Below are 13884 nucleotides of genomic sequence, written 5' to 3' on the forward strand. Positions count from 1 at the left end.
TTATCCTCTTTCCCTTTTTATCCTCTTTATCCTCTTTATCGTCTTTATTGTTTTTATTCTCCTTTCCTTTTTTTCCCCTTTAGCCTCTTTATCCATTTTATCCTTTTTATCCTTTTTGTCCTTTTTGTCCTTTTTGTTCTTTTTGTCCTTTTTGTCCTTTTTGTCCTTTTTGTCCTTTTTATCCTTTTTATCCTTTTTATTCTCTTTATCCTCTTTATCCTCTTTATCCTTTTTATCCTCTTTTCCTTTTTATCCTCTTTAGCCTCTTTATCGTCTTTATTGTTTTTATTCTCTTTTCCTTTTTTTTCCCTTTAGCCTCTTTATCCTTTTTATCCTTTTTATCCTTTTTGTCCTTTTTGTTCTTTTTGTTCTTTTTGTTCTTTTTGTTCTTTTTGTTCTTTTTGTTCTTTTTGTCCTTTTTATCCTTTTTATCTTTTTTATCCGTTTTATCCTTTTGTCCTTTTTGTCCTTTTTGTCCTCTTTGTCCTCTTTGTCCTTTTTGTCCTTTTTGTCCTTTTTGTCCTTTTGGTCCTTTTTATCCTCTTTATCCTTTTTTTCCTCTTTCCCTTTTTATCCTCTTTATCCTTTTTATCGTGTTTATCCTTTTTATCCGTTTTATTCTTTTTATCCTTTTTGTCCTTTTTTGTTCTTTTTGTCCTTTTTGTCTTCTTTGTCCTTTTTGTCCTTTTTGTCCTTTTTGTCCTTTTTGTCCTTTTTGTCCTTTTTGTCCTTTTCATCCTTTTTATTCTCTTTATCCTCTTTAGCCTCTTTATCCATTTTATCCTTTTTATCCTTTTTGTTCTTTTTGTCCTTTTTGTTCTTTTTGTTCTTTTTGTCCTTTTTATCCTTTTTATCTTTTTTATCCTCTTTATCCTCTTTATCCTCTTTATCCCCTTTATCCTCTTTATCCTCTTTATCCTTTTTATTCTCTTTATCCTTTTTATCCTCTTTACCCTCCTTATCCTTTTTATCCTTTTTATCTTTTTTGTTCTTTTTGTCCTCTTTGTCCTCTTTGTTCTCTTTGTCCTCTTCATCACAAAGGTCAATAATTTAAACTAATGTCTCCATACGTTCCAATTGTCTCAATATATTATCAAAATGTGCGCAGTATTCGGTATAAAGTAAATGATTTTTAATGGCACTAGTGACATGGGCTTTGACATCATTTGTATTTCTGAAACATGGCTAAATGATTCTATCTCTAATTCAGAAATAATATCCCCTCACTTATATAATGTGTATAGGTGTGATCGTAATTATAATCAATTAAATACTTCAAGAGGTGGGGGTGTTCTTTTGGCATTGAAATGCTCTATCACTGTAGAAAATATTGATTTAACTAATCTACTTAATGAATTGATCAATGTTGAGATTGTAGGGTATAAATGCTATCTAAACAGACTACCATTCTATATATTTGTTGTCTATTTTCTAAGAACACCTTCTCATAATGATTTACTTATACTCTCTCTCTATACTAATCTTCTGACAATAACTCCAATCTAGATGATACTTACAATTTAACCACACCAACGTTCTATATTAAAGAAATTACTGAGCATGATATACTTACTGCCGTAAATTATCTCAATAATTCATATACAGCCGGTCCAGATGAATTACCTAGTTTCTTCGTACGTGACTGCAAATATGTATTTATTCAGCCTTTATTAGCAATATTTAGTACCGCCCTCAAGAATGGTGTCTTTCTATCGAAATGGAAGTTGTCTAAAGTTATACCTGTTTTTAAATCTGGAGACAAAGCTGATGTTTCAAAATATCGTCCGATCTGTATCTTATGTAATTTCTCCAAAGTTCTTGAAATTATGTATACTCTTACATATATCCTCATGTGAGAAACTTTATTTCACCGCAACAACATGGTTTCATTGATAAACGCTCAACTGTCACAAACCTGGCATGTATATCTCGATTTATTGCTGAAGACATTGATAACCAATCACAAGTGGATGTAGTATATACAGATTTTTCAAAAGCTTTTGACCGCATTGATCACAAAATTTTAACACCTAAGATTGAAGCATTTGGTATTACAGGTTTGGTTTTACATCTTTTAAAATCATATATTTCTCATAGGTCTCAGTATGTCTTCTACAATGCTTTCTCTTCTTTTACATATCAAATACATTCTGGTGTGCCGCAAGGAGCCAATCTGGGGCCGTTATTGCTCATAATGTTTATCAATGATTTGCCAACTATATCAAAATGTCCCCTTCTACTGTATGCTGATGATTTAAAACAATTACTGCAAGATGATTTAAACCGACTTAATTTGTGGTGTTCTTCCAATAAACTATATTTGAACGTGAATAAATATAAAGTAGTATCGTTTACACGTAAGACCTCTCCTACAATTTATGATTATAAGTTTGGTAATGACCCACTAATTAGAGAAAGCGTCATCAAAGATTTAGGTATCTTTTTTGATTGTAAGTTAACGTTTGTGTATCATATTAATCATATAATAGCGAAAGCATTTTCATTATTAGGCTTTATAATAAGACAAGGTAAGTCGTTTAATAATATTTCAACAATTAAGGTTTTGTTTAATTCTTATGTTGTTGCATGTTTACAATATGGATGTATTATTTGGCATCCAATTTATTTCATTCATTTAAGTGCTATTGAAGCAGTTCAGAGAAGATTTGTCAAATTTTGTTGGTCCAAAAAACATGGTATCTATCCGCAGCGTGGAATTGATAATTCCATTTTGTCAGCAGAATTTGAAATGCTATCTTTGGATAGTAGAAGACAAATCGCCATTACAACGTTCTTTCATAAAATCGTTCAGTTTAAAATTGATTGTGCTGAGTTACTAGCAAAGATTTTATTTCATGTTCCACGGCTATGTTGTAGAGGAGCATTGTTTTTATACTTTCCTGCAGCTCACACAAATATATTACTGAGATCCTCAATTTATTTAATCTGTATGTTATATAATAATAAGTTTAAGGATTTGGATGTCTTTTATCTTAATGAAATAAATTTTAGGAAATTAGCGAGGAACATGTTAAATTAATGACACTAGTTTAGTTTATTTTTTGTTACATTATTGTTTACTTACTTAGGATTTGATTTATGTTTTTTTTTGTGTTAATTAATATTTAAATCGTCGGTTCGATCTTATTTTTTGTTTATTTATAATTATTAATACTGCTCTGTAAGAGGTTCTAGGAACTGTAGGGCAATAAAGGTTATTATTATTATTATTATCCTCTTTATCCTCTTTTCCTTTTTGTCCTTTTTATCCTTTTTGTCATTTTTATCATTTTTATCCTTTTTATCCTCTTTATCCTCTTTATCGCTAACATCGAAATAGTGTGAGGGTTTCAAGTGGTTTCCAATGATTGAAGAGACAAATTAAGTTCAGAAGCTAAAGGAATGGATTGAGTATGGGAAGCAGCACAGGCAGAGGCAGAGGAAGAATGTGAACAAAAAGCGCACGACCAGGTGTTAATTTCCTTTAAATTCGAAGCTGATTGTAGGCATCATCATCAATGTTTTCAAAATTTCCAAAAATAGTTGAGGTATTGATTTTCAAAAATACGTGATGAGGTGGTGACAAATTTCACCAAAAACTTTTTTAACATAACTGCTCTTGTAATATGTAGTAAATCTATTAATAATGGGGACAAAGATGAGTCATATTACATCGGCAAAACTCTGAAACGTCCAACAAGCCCAAATTTAGCCATTCGTCAAATGAACCGTGTAGGTTACAACTGGGGAGTTAAAATAAGACGTTTGGACACATATATTTTAACATCTTTTGCTATTTATTTATAGCAATACATTTCAGCAAAATCGAGAAGGAACGTACTTTATTCATAATAGGTACAATCATGTAAAAGTTAAATTAAATAAATAACGATAAAACCCTTGTCGATTCCAGTCCCAAATTTATACACCGTTTAGCTCCATTATTACCATTCCGTGCGGCCATAATTAGTTATATATTGTTAAGTACCAGAAATTACATCACATAGGTATTACCTACGTGTCTTTTTAGTTAATTTGGAACGGATATTTGTTGTATTTGTAATTTGCCTTTACTATTCTAGTTTGGGCAATCTGCACGAGTGGATGTTAACTAAAAATATTGATTAATTTACGAAATGGCTGAAACCGATCAAAACAACATTAACATCGATCTTGAAATTAGTGACTATCCGAAAAGTAAGTTCTGATTTAACCAAATGGCAGTAACTTTAACTGAAAATTTCAGATGATTTTCTCAAATTAACCAGATTTTTCTGTTTCGAGATATTTGAAATCACTCTAATTAAGATTTTAGTGCTAGGAACTATGTACGTTACTTCGCTAAGCACGTTAGCACAAACATACTTATTTATTCAAAATTTTGACTTACGGTATTTTATTCAGTATGCCCCCACATATTTCATTCTACAATTTGTAAATAACTTTTAGCGCAACCCAGACATATTATATGATTAAGAACGTTCTAGGTAATTGCAAGTTGTTGTGGGGTTTTATTCAAAAGTCCAAAATGTCTAAAAAAGCTCAAAGAGCTTAGAATGTTTGTACCCAAGGATAAAAAAGACGAAATTTTCAAAAAAATGGAAAGGGAAGCAAGGTTTGTTAACTTTGGGATAATAGCTCTCTTAGTTTTGGGAAGCATTAGTGGTTTCGTTATTTTGTTGCCCAGTGAACAGGACGAAGATATATATTTCATTTACGAATTGATCAAAGATTTTGTGTTACCCTCTTGGAAAACTCAAGTATCACTACTGTGTTGTGTCGGTTGTGCTTTTTTTACATACGTCACAGTAGCAAACTTTTGTCAATTTATATATTGTTCATATCACATTAAGTACCAAAGAGAATTAACAGTGAACTGCGTTCGGAAAATTCATGCTTTGTGTGAAAGCCGTGGTTGTAACTGTGAGCAACATCAAGAGGAAATTAAAGAGACACTTAAGTTTGTGATTTTATATCACAATGATGTCATTGCGTAGGTAAATATTTTATATCGAGAGGAAGACACCAATTATACATTTTTAGTTATGGATCTTACGTTATAAAGCGAATTTGGCCAATAATTTTAAGTCATTCACTGTTTGGAGGACTATTTTTGATAAGTATGCTATTTTTAATGTTGACTGTAAGTTTCAATGTCCTACACAATAATTAGATTTTTTTTAAATTCAACTTCAGGTTGAGCATAATTTTATGTTGTACGCAAGGATGGTACCGATTATTGTTACTAGCACATTAACCGGTATATCTGTCATTATTCTTGGACAACATTTGCAAGACTCAGTAAGAATGTACTTGAAGATTAAGGCACTAAGTTTTGCTGTGGTTGTTTTGTTTTAGATAGTTGAATGTTTTGACGAACTCTGCACTTTAAATTGGTACAACTGGAATAAAGAAAACAAAAAAATATACTTAATAATGCTATCAAATCAGATGGTGCCTTTCAAGATCAAATTAACTGAAAATGTAGCAGTTAATTATAGCCTAGGATTTATTATTATTATTATTATTATTATTATTATTATGTCAGTGATGGTCAACAGGCAATAGCCCAATTACTGACCACCTTAGCAAAATATATGACCAACAGCTGAACCCACGAAGGCAAAGTTAAACAGACTGAATGTAGCTACATATACAAAGAAAAAACCTATTTATTTAAATATATCAAATGCATTCTGTTCCGAATTGTATAAAGTACACATCTCGTATATAGGTGAGTGTTTTACAACGTTTAAGCGAGGAGTAGGCAAATAGAAGCAATCATGAGAACGAGATGACAATCTGGGGACAAGCAAATATAATCGACTCAAAAGATCCGGACAATCAATATGAAAATGAACCAACTTTTTTAAAAAATTCAACGATGCAATAGTCCGTCTGCAATGTAAATCTCTAAACCCAAATTTATTTAAAAGAGTAATATGGGACGAACCCCTTGGTGGATAAACACCATCCGCCCTAAAAGCTAAGTACTTCAAAAAACGTCGTTGAATCTTCTCCAATGTGTCTATATGAATCCGAGAAAATGGAGACCAAACAACACTTGCATATTCAAGCTTGGATCGCACATAAGCAAAATATAAAATTTTCAAACAATCAAAGTCACTAAAACTACTGCCACATCTTAGTATAAAACCGAGTGATTTGAGAGCATTGGCACATATATTATTTATGTGATTTACAAAAGAGAGTTTGGAATCAAAAGTGACTCCCAAATCACAGAAAGAATCAACTCTAGTCAAAATGGTGTTATTGAGATCATAGGGATACAAGGTTTGGATATTTTTGTTAGTAAATGACATAATAAAGCATTTGTCAAAATTTACCGGGAGAAAGTTACAATTGCTCCAACATAGAAATTTCTGCAGATCATCTTGTAACATCCGGCAGTCATTAATACTCGAAACAGTTCTAAAAATTTTTAAATCATCCGCATACATAAGAATGTTTGAACTAATACTCTTTGCGATGTCATTTATGTAAATCACGAACAAAAGAGGTCCAAGAACCGAACCCTGAGGCACTCCAGACAAGACAGAAATACTATCTGACACATGACCATTATATTTAACGCACTGAGTCCTATTGGATAAATACGATTTAAACAATGAAAGTAATGAAGCAGAAAACCCAAAATTACTTAATTTAACCAGCAAAATATCATGATTAAGTTTGTCGAAGGCCTTGGAAAAATCAGTATAGGCCACGTCAACCTGAAGCATAGCATCAAAGCTTTCTGAAACAAACTGTGTGAATACACAGATGTTAGATATGGTGGAACGGTTACTTACAAATCCATGTTGACAATCAGATATTTTACTACGAACATTAAATAACAAAAATTTATGTAAAACAAATTCAAAAACTTTGGCAAAGTTACAAATTAGCGAAATGGGCCTGTAATTCTCAATTGTATTTCTACTCCCTTTCTTAAAAATTGGAGAAATAATAGAATGTTTCCAGATATCGGGAAAGATGGCAGAATTTATTATTAAATTAAAGATGACTGATAAGGGATGAGAAAGCACCGAAGCACAATCAGATAATAAAAAACCCGGAATATTATCGTGACCACTCGTTAAGTTACACTTAATTTTTTTTAGCGCTTTAAACACATCTGCTTCACTTATCGTGTTGAATTGTATAAGATCATTGTAAGAGTCACATACGAATTCATTCAAATTTGTGGCTTTACAGTCAGTGTAACCTGAACTAAAATGGGTTGCAAATGCATTTACTATATCTGCAGGATTACAGAGTACCTTGTTATTATAACTCATTTGGGACGGTATACCCCCTTGTTTTTTAAGTCTGCTTATATGTGTCCAGAATTTATTAGGATTGGCTTTTATGTTATTTTCCAAATCGCAGATGTAATCACGATAGGCAATTTTGACATCACGTTTTATTTCGGAACGTACAGATTTGAAATTCAAAAGATCCTCTAAACTTTTACTTCGTTTATACCTAGACCAAAGTTTCCATTTAAATTTGATTTTATTAATAATGTCAAATGTGAACCAAGGCGGGAAGGGGCTATGACGAATGTTACGAGTCTTGGGCACATAAATATCAAGGATGTTAATAAGTTTATTGTAGAATAAAGTACATGCAGTATTCGGATCATTAACTCCATTTAAAAACGACCAATTAATTTGCCCAAGATGGTGATAAAGGTTGGGATAATCAGCTTTCCGAAAGTTCCACCGTTTAACTAATATTTCAGAATTACCTAAAATCTTACTTTTTCCTTGATGAGTATCTATGGTAATTACCAGAGAAGGATGATGACTGTCTTCTGGCAAAAGATAATCATGACAACCATTAACAGAGCACTCATACTTAGTTAGAAAGAATCAAATCTAAAAGTCTGCCATTAGTGTTCATAATAGTATTAAACTGACAATAGTTATTAAGATTTAAAAAAGTGCTTAGGGCAGACAACTTGTTATTACCAACAATATTGTTCTCTAAACCAATATGATATTCAGCAATGTTAAAGTCACCTATGATAACCACACGATCATTCCATAAATCAGCAAGATTACCGAGCAAATTAAATAATGAGATATAATCATCAACAGATGACTTGGGTGGAACATAAATTACCAAAATGTAGAAAGAGACATATCTATATGTAAGTTTTACCCCCACAATGTCAATTAAATGCAACTCATCAAAACCATGCGGGGACAGATCAATCTGCAAAACAGAGAAATATTTGCGCATTGCTATCAGAACCCCACCACCTCTGGTAAGAGTAGTTTTATTAAATTTACGATCAGATCTGTATATCTCAAAATTGTCAGGACAAAATTCTGAATTAGCCACAGAATCAGTAAGCCACGTTTCAGTGAGAATTATGAGCTCAAAATTACAAGTTAGTAAAGAATTGAAAAGTTCGACTAGTTTTGAGTTTATACCTCGGGCATTTTGGTAATAGATTGATAACGAAGATAGTAAAGTGATCGAAGCAGTAGAATTATTATTAGTTGAAACGGTACCTAATAAAGTGGGATCCTCCAATGATTGCTATATGGCGGAGCCGAAAATGTCGCACTTGATTTTATCCATGGTTTTTCTAAATAACGTACATTGTTTATAGTCCCAAGCCGCATGATCATACGTAACATCAGAAACTTCAAATTCATCTGTCGCTAAACTTTCTAAATATTTATAGCAGTTGCAACATTTAAAACTATCAGACCGACAATCAACAAGTTTATGCTCTCCGGCACATTTTGGGCAGCTAGTTTTATTTTTACAATTTTTCGATACATGACCGTAGTTGTTGCAATTGTAACACCTAGTTACTTCGACAGCATCATAGATGGAACAACCATCGAGACCAATAAGACAGTGACCCACGCCCAATGCTCTTTTATATGTGTACAAATCGACTTCAATTAAGGCTTGATATACAGTATTATTTCTTTTTGTACAGCTCAGTTTTAACAAACTAACACTCGAATTAACATCAAAAATAGACTCATTTTGTTTTTTAAGGTATAACAAGAAGTTCTCCTCATCAATATCATCTGAAAAACCAGTTATTCTAATTGTTGGTCTTATACTTTTAACTTCACGAATTTCATAGTCATCAGCAAACTTACCTTTAGCAATTTGTTTGAACGATTTAGTATTTTCACACCCAAGCAGCAGTCCCCCATCCTTGAGTGGTTTTACTCTCCCAATAATATCTAAAGAAGAATTAAGAGGATCTATCGCGTTTAATACATCTGATTTAGTCTTTGAAACCGACTGAGTTTTATCTTTAGGCTGCACAATTACAGTTTTCTGAGACTTTTTTACCAAGGACTCGGCATACGATAATTTGGCATTTAATTCATCCTTATTTACCCCCTTAGATATTTGTATATCAGAATTTTTACCGCTCTTCAACGTTAAATTAAGTTTCTCAAATTCTGACTTAAGAATAATGTTTTCACTGGTTAAATCGCTAATTTTTGACTCAAGTTCAGTAACTCTAAGAGTTAAAGCACCAATATGCTCGATAAATAGCTGCGAAATGTTATCTACATGTTCCTTTACTATATTATTCATCATATTTTTTAACTGATCAGTCGAAATATAGGTATTCAGCGAAGAAACAGAGGGGTTTTTATTAACAGCTGCTTTAGCCTCCAAAAATTTTGAAGAACAGGCGGTACACGTCCATGATTCAACATTTCCCGACTCAACTAAGCCGTCGTAAGTCTCTTCAGAGATACCAGCACATACTAAATGAAAACTACCCTTACAGTCCCTATGACAAGTAACATGGTTCTCAGTACGTGTATTGACTGTCCGATTACATTTTGCACATTTAAGAGCCATACTTATTAAAAAAAAAAAAAAAATGAGAGTTTCGTGTTTTAGAGTATTATTAATGAACACCGCACCAAGTTAACAGCACTGCGCTCACGCTGTCCCCTCGATAGGGCAAGGTCGCGAGCGCACAGTAATAAGAACTATTAGACAAAAAGGAAAGCTGATAAGATAACGTTCACTCGGAATCACCAGAAATCCAAAAATTAACCATATACCACCCCAAACAGGGGTCACCCCCGATATCACAACGCTCTCCCGATGGTCCACACCACTACACCCCACACTGGCTCCAAATAAAATTAAATTGTTAATAATATCTTAGTGAAAATTACTAAATCACAGATAGCACTACTACCACACGACCGCACCGCACCGTTCGCATTTAGAGCATCATTTATGGTATTTAACATACGTAACTTTTACCAGTCGGACTAAAATTTTTCTTTCAGATATGTAAAACTGCTTATTCTGTTGTTTCAGTTCTCATCCGCGTGAGGAATGCTAACTATAATTAGGCTATTGCTTGTTTGGTTGGGTATTTGTAGATCTACAAATTCTTGGGGTGAATTCTTGTTGTTTTCGTCCACCATGTCCAGTAGGAGTTGAGGATGGCTGCTTATAAGTACGCCAGCTGTCATCATTATCATCATTAGTCGTTAAATCATTAGACTGATGGTGCGTCAACCCTGTCATCTGGAACCGGGTTGGATTGTTATTTTGCCTCATTTTCCTAAAACAGTTTGATATAATATTATTAATAATGAAACTTAGATTAGTGATCCTATAATAGCAATAAGTGATTTTATAGATTACATACACCATTATTATAATAATAAATACATAGTCATTAAATGGTCCAAAACTGATCTTGAAAATTTAAACATCGCAACAAGGAAAATCTTCACACAGTATAGAAGGCATCACCCAAAATCGTCGATTGAAAGATTCTCATTACCAAGACAGAATGGAGGAAGGGGTTTCCAGAACTTAGAAAACTTATATCAGAGACAAATTTCAGATTTGAAGAAGTATTTCTTGAAACGAGCGGAAAGAAATGAAATGTTTCACACCATCACAAGAGCAGATTTGAACCACACACCCTTAAATCTGTCGAACACCGAAGAAATCCACACCCCCCCACACAATAGATAAAATAATAAGTGGGCTAAAACAAAAACAACTACATGGAAAATTCTACAAAGACTTAGAAGAAAATCATGTCAATAAGAAGATGTCATTGATTTGGTTAAAAAAATCAAGTTTGTATGCCGAAACAGAAGGATTTGTGTTTGCTATTCAAGACCAAGTAATCAATACCAAGAATTATAGAAAATACATCATCAAAGATCCGAACATAAAAAACGACTGCTGTCGCCTATGCAAAGCAAAACCTGAAACGATCCAGCACATAATCTCTTCTTGCAGCATCCTAGCACAAACTGATTACAAAGCTAGACATGACAACGCAGCCAAAATCATTCACAAAGAATTAGCAACACTTATGAACTTAATCGAAGATACGACACCCTATTACACTTACATTCCGTCTCCATTCCTTGAAAATAACAAATACAAATTATACTGGGATCGCACAATACTTACAGACTTAAACATTACAGCTAACAGACCAGACATCATACTTATCAAAAAACACACGAACGAAGCCATTCTTATTGACATTGCTATTCCTAACACAAACAACATTATTCAAACATACGACACCAAGATTTCAAAATATCTACAATTATCGATAGAAATGAAATCCATGTTGAATCTTAAAAAAATTTCAATTCTACCCCTAGTTATCTCTAATGTAGGTGTAGTTCCAAATAGCTTAGTTGAGAATTTAAAGTCTTTGCATTTGAATGATTCAATAATTGTCAAAATTCAAAAAGCTGTTTTGTTAGGAACATGTCATATTGTTCGTAAGTTTCTTGAACAGTCTGATCATGTCAGTCAGATTAGATTAGCACCAGTAGGTCAGAGTAGTGTAGGTCACTTTTCATGTGATGCGCGGATAAATGGTCGGTAGTTACGCTGGACTTTTGGGGATGGGGTGAGATTAGAGAATAATAGCAGACTAATTTGTATGCTGTAATTCTAGAATCTCGAAAGTTGTTCTGTTAATCTAATCAATGCATATCATTACTTGGTCTTAGTACCCGTAATGATAGAAGTCTTGCCTGAATGCCGGTCATTTCCGGGTCAGTGGTGGGTCTTAATACATAGAATAAAAATGAGTAATGAGAAAAGGAGTTAACATAATTTGCATTTCTTTCAGCTTGATCAATTACACTGGAGAGTTCTTGTAAACTTTTGCTAGCTAAACCTAACTTGTGATAGTTATGGATGTTGTACAATTTAGGTACATACAAGGAAAAGTCTGTACTATTGATATTAATAATATACTATTATCGTATCATTGCAAATTATAGTCATTTAATTGAAAACTTTATTGAACATTAAGTACATCATAATTGTACTAAAAATCATAATACGTTAGACAGCTGGATATAAAACGTTATAGTTACAACAAAATTATTTATGGAAATGGATTTGAAAGTTCTGGCAATCCTTGAAGCTACTTGTCTTTGAGTTCCATCATACTGAATACTTGCGATTTTTTAACTCGGTAATCAACAAAAGGACACAAACTAGCAATAGAAGAACAAGACAACCAGAAACGAAAAAGAGAAACCTCCTTTTCACCATCACCGGAAGGTCAAAAAGTACAGAGGAAGCAGAAGAGGGTACAAGCAGGAGACATGGACGAAGTAAAGAATATGTTCAAAACGTTAATGGAGGAAATCGCAGAAATGAAAAGAGACCAAAGAGCATACCAAACAGAAGTAACAACACTAAGAGAAGAAAACCAAAGACTGACCGAAAGATTAGAAAGAGTGGAGCAACACTTAGAAAAACTGGAAAAAGCAGAAAGAAGAAATAACATCGTAATCAAAGGAGGGAAACTACAAGGAAGCGAAATAACAGCAGAGGTTGAAGAACTCCTAAAAAATAAGGTAGGAATCCAAACTAAGATACAAGACGCAAGATTAGTCAGCGAAAAATACGACATAGTAGTAGCAAAGATAGAGAACTGGGACACAAAAAGAGCAATCATGAAACAGAAGAACAAATTAAAAGGATCAAAAACGTTTATTGAAGACGATTACACCAAACAAGAGAGCGAGATACAGAAGAAAATAAGAGGAATAGCAGCAGCAGAAAAAGGGAAAGGAGGCGAGGCAAAAGTAGGGTACAAAAAGATGATATGGGCAGGAGAAGTCTGGCATTGGGACACTAAATTAGACAAATTAGTGAAAGCACCGTCGCAGCCCAAAGAAAATCCAAAAAACTAACAGAGGAAGAAACCACACACCGGAAAACAATGACGACGTATGCAAAGCTCATGGATGACCCGATAGGAATTACGAAGAGAAAGAAAAACCCGAAAATTAGAATAGGAACATGGAATGTTCGAGGAACATATAGCGAAGGAAAACTCAAACAAATAGTTCAAGAATTACAAAGGTATAATATAGATGTAGCAGCTATAGTACAAGAGACGAAACAAAAAGGCAAATTCATCACTGAAATAGATAACTACATATTATTTAATAGCGGAATTGACAACAGAGAACTAGAAACAGGATTCATGGTGAAGAAGAGCCTGAAAGGAGCAGTAATTACCTTCAAATTAATCTCAGAAAGAATGAGCTATATAAGATTGAGAAGTAAGTACAGGAAAATAAGCCTATTGAATATACATGCACCGACTGAAGAGAAAGATCTAGAAGTAAAAACAGAATATTACGAAGAACTAGAAAGAGAATATGTGAAAATACCAAAACATGACATTAAAATGGTTATAGGAGACGCCAACGCAATGATAGGTAAAGAGAATTGTTACAGGCCAACAATCGGGAAAGAAAGCAAACACCAAAAAGCGAATCAAAATGGAGAAAAACTGATAGAGTTTGCAGAAGAAAATAAAATGGTAGTCAAAAGCACCTTCTTTGCTCAGAAAGAGAT

At 33.2% G+C, this 13884-nt stretch overlaps 1 protein-coding gene across 1 annotated transcript; it reads right to left on the bottom strand.

The window, feature by feature from the left end:
• LOC135130800 (DNA ligase 1-like) lies at window positions 1–9858 on the bottom strand. The gene is made up of 4 exons (XM_064058222.1): window positions 9135–9858; window positions 8862–9059; window positions 766–1028; window positions 1–228 (listed from the first exon to the last, which is right to left on the bottom strand). Exons 1-4 carry the CDS (start codon window positions 9856–9858, stop codon window positions 1–3), a joined length of 1413 nt encoding a protein of 470 aa, XP_063914292.1.
• Window positions 9859–13884: the final 4026 nt, after the last annotated feature.

This window comes from Zophobas morio, unplaced genomic scaffold (genome assembly GCF_036711695.1).
Source record: "Zophobas morio isolate AGI-343-1 ecotype UQ-CSIRO unplaced genomic scaffold, CSIRO_AGI_Zmor_V1 ptg000018l, whole genome shotgun sequence".
Lineage (NCBI taxonomy): Eukaryota > Metazoa > Arthropoda > Insecta > Coleoptera > Tenebrionidae > Zophobas > Zophobas morio.

Coding starts and splice junctions, on each gene's coding strand:
- LOC135130800 (XM_064058222.1), bottom strand. CDS start 9,858: ATGGCTCTTAAATGTGCAAAATGTAATCGGACAGTCAATACACGTACT. Junction 9,060..9,134: donor GTTCAAACAAATTGCTAAAG/GTAAGTTTGCTG, acceptor CTGGTTTTTCAG/ATGATATTGATGAGGAGAAC. Junction 1,029..8,861: donor CTGTCTTATTGGTCTCGATG/GTTGTTCCATCT, acceptor TTTGTGATGAAG/AGGACAAAGAGAACAAAGAG.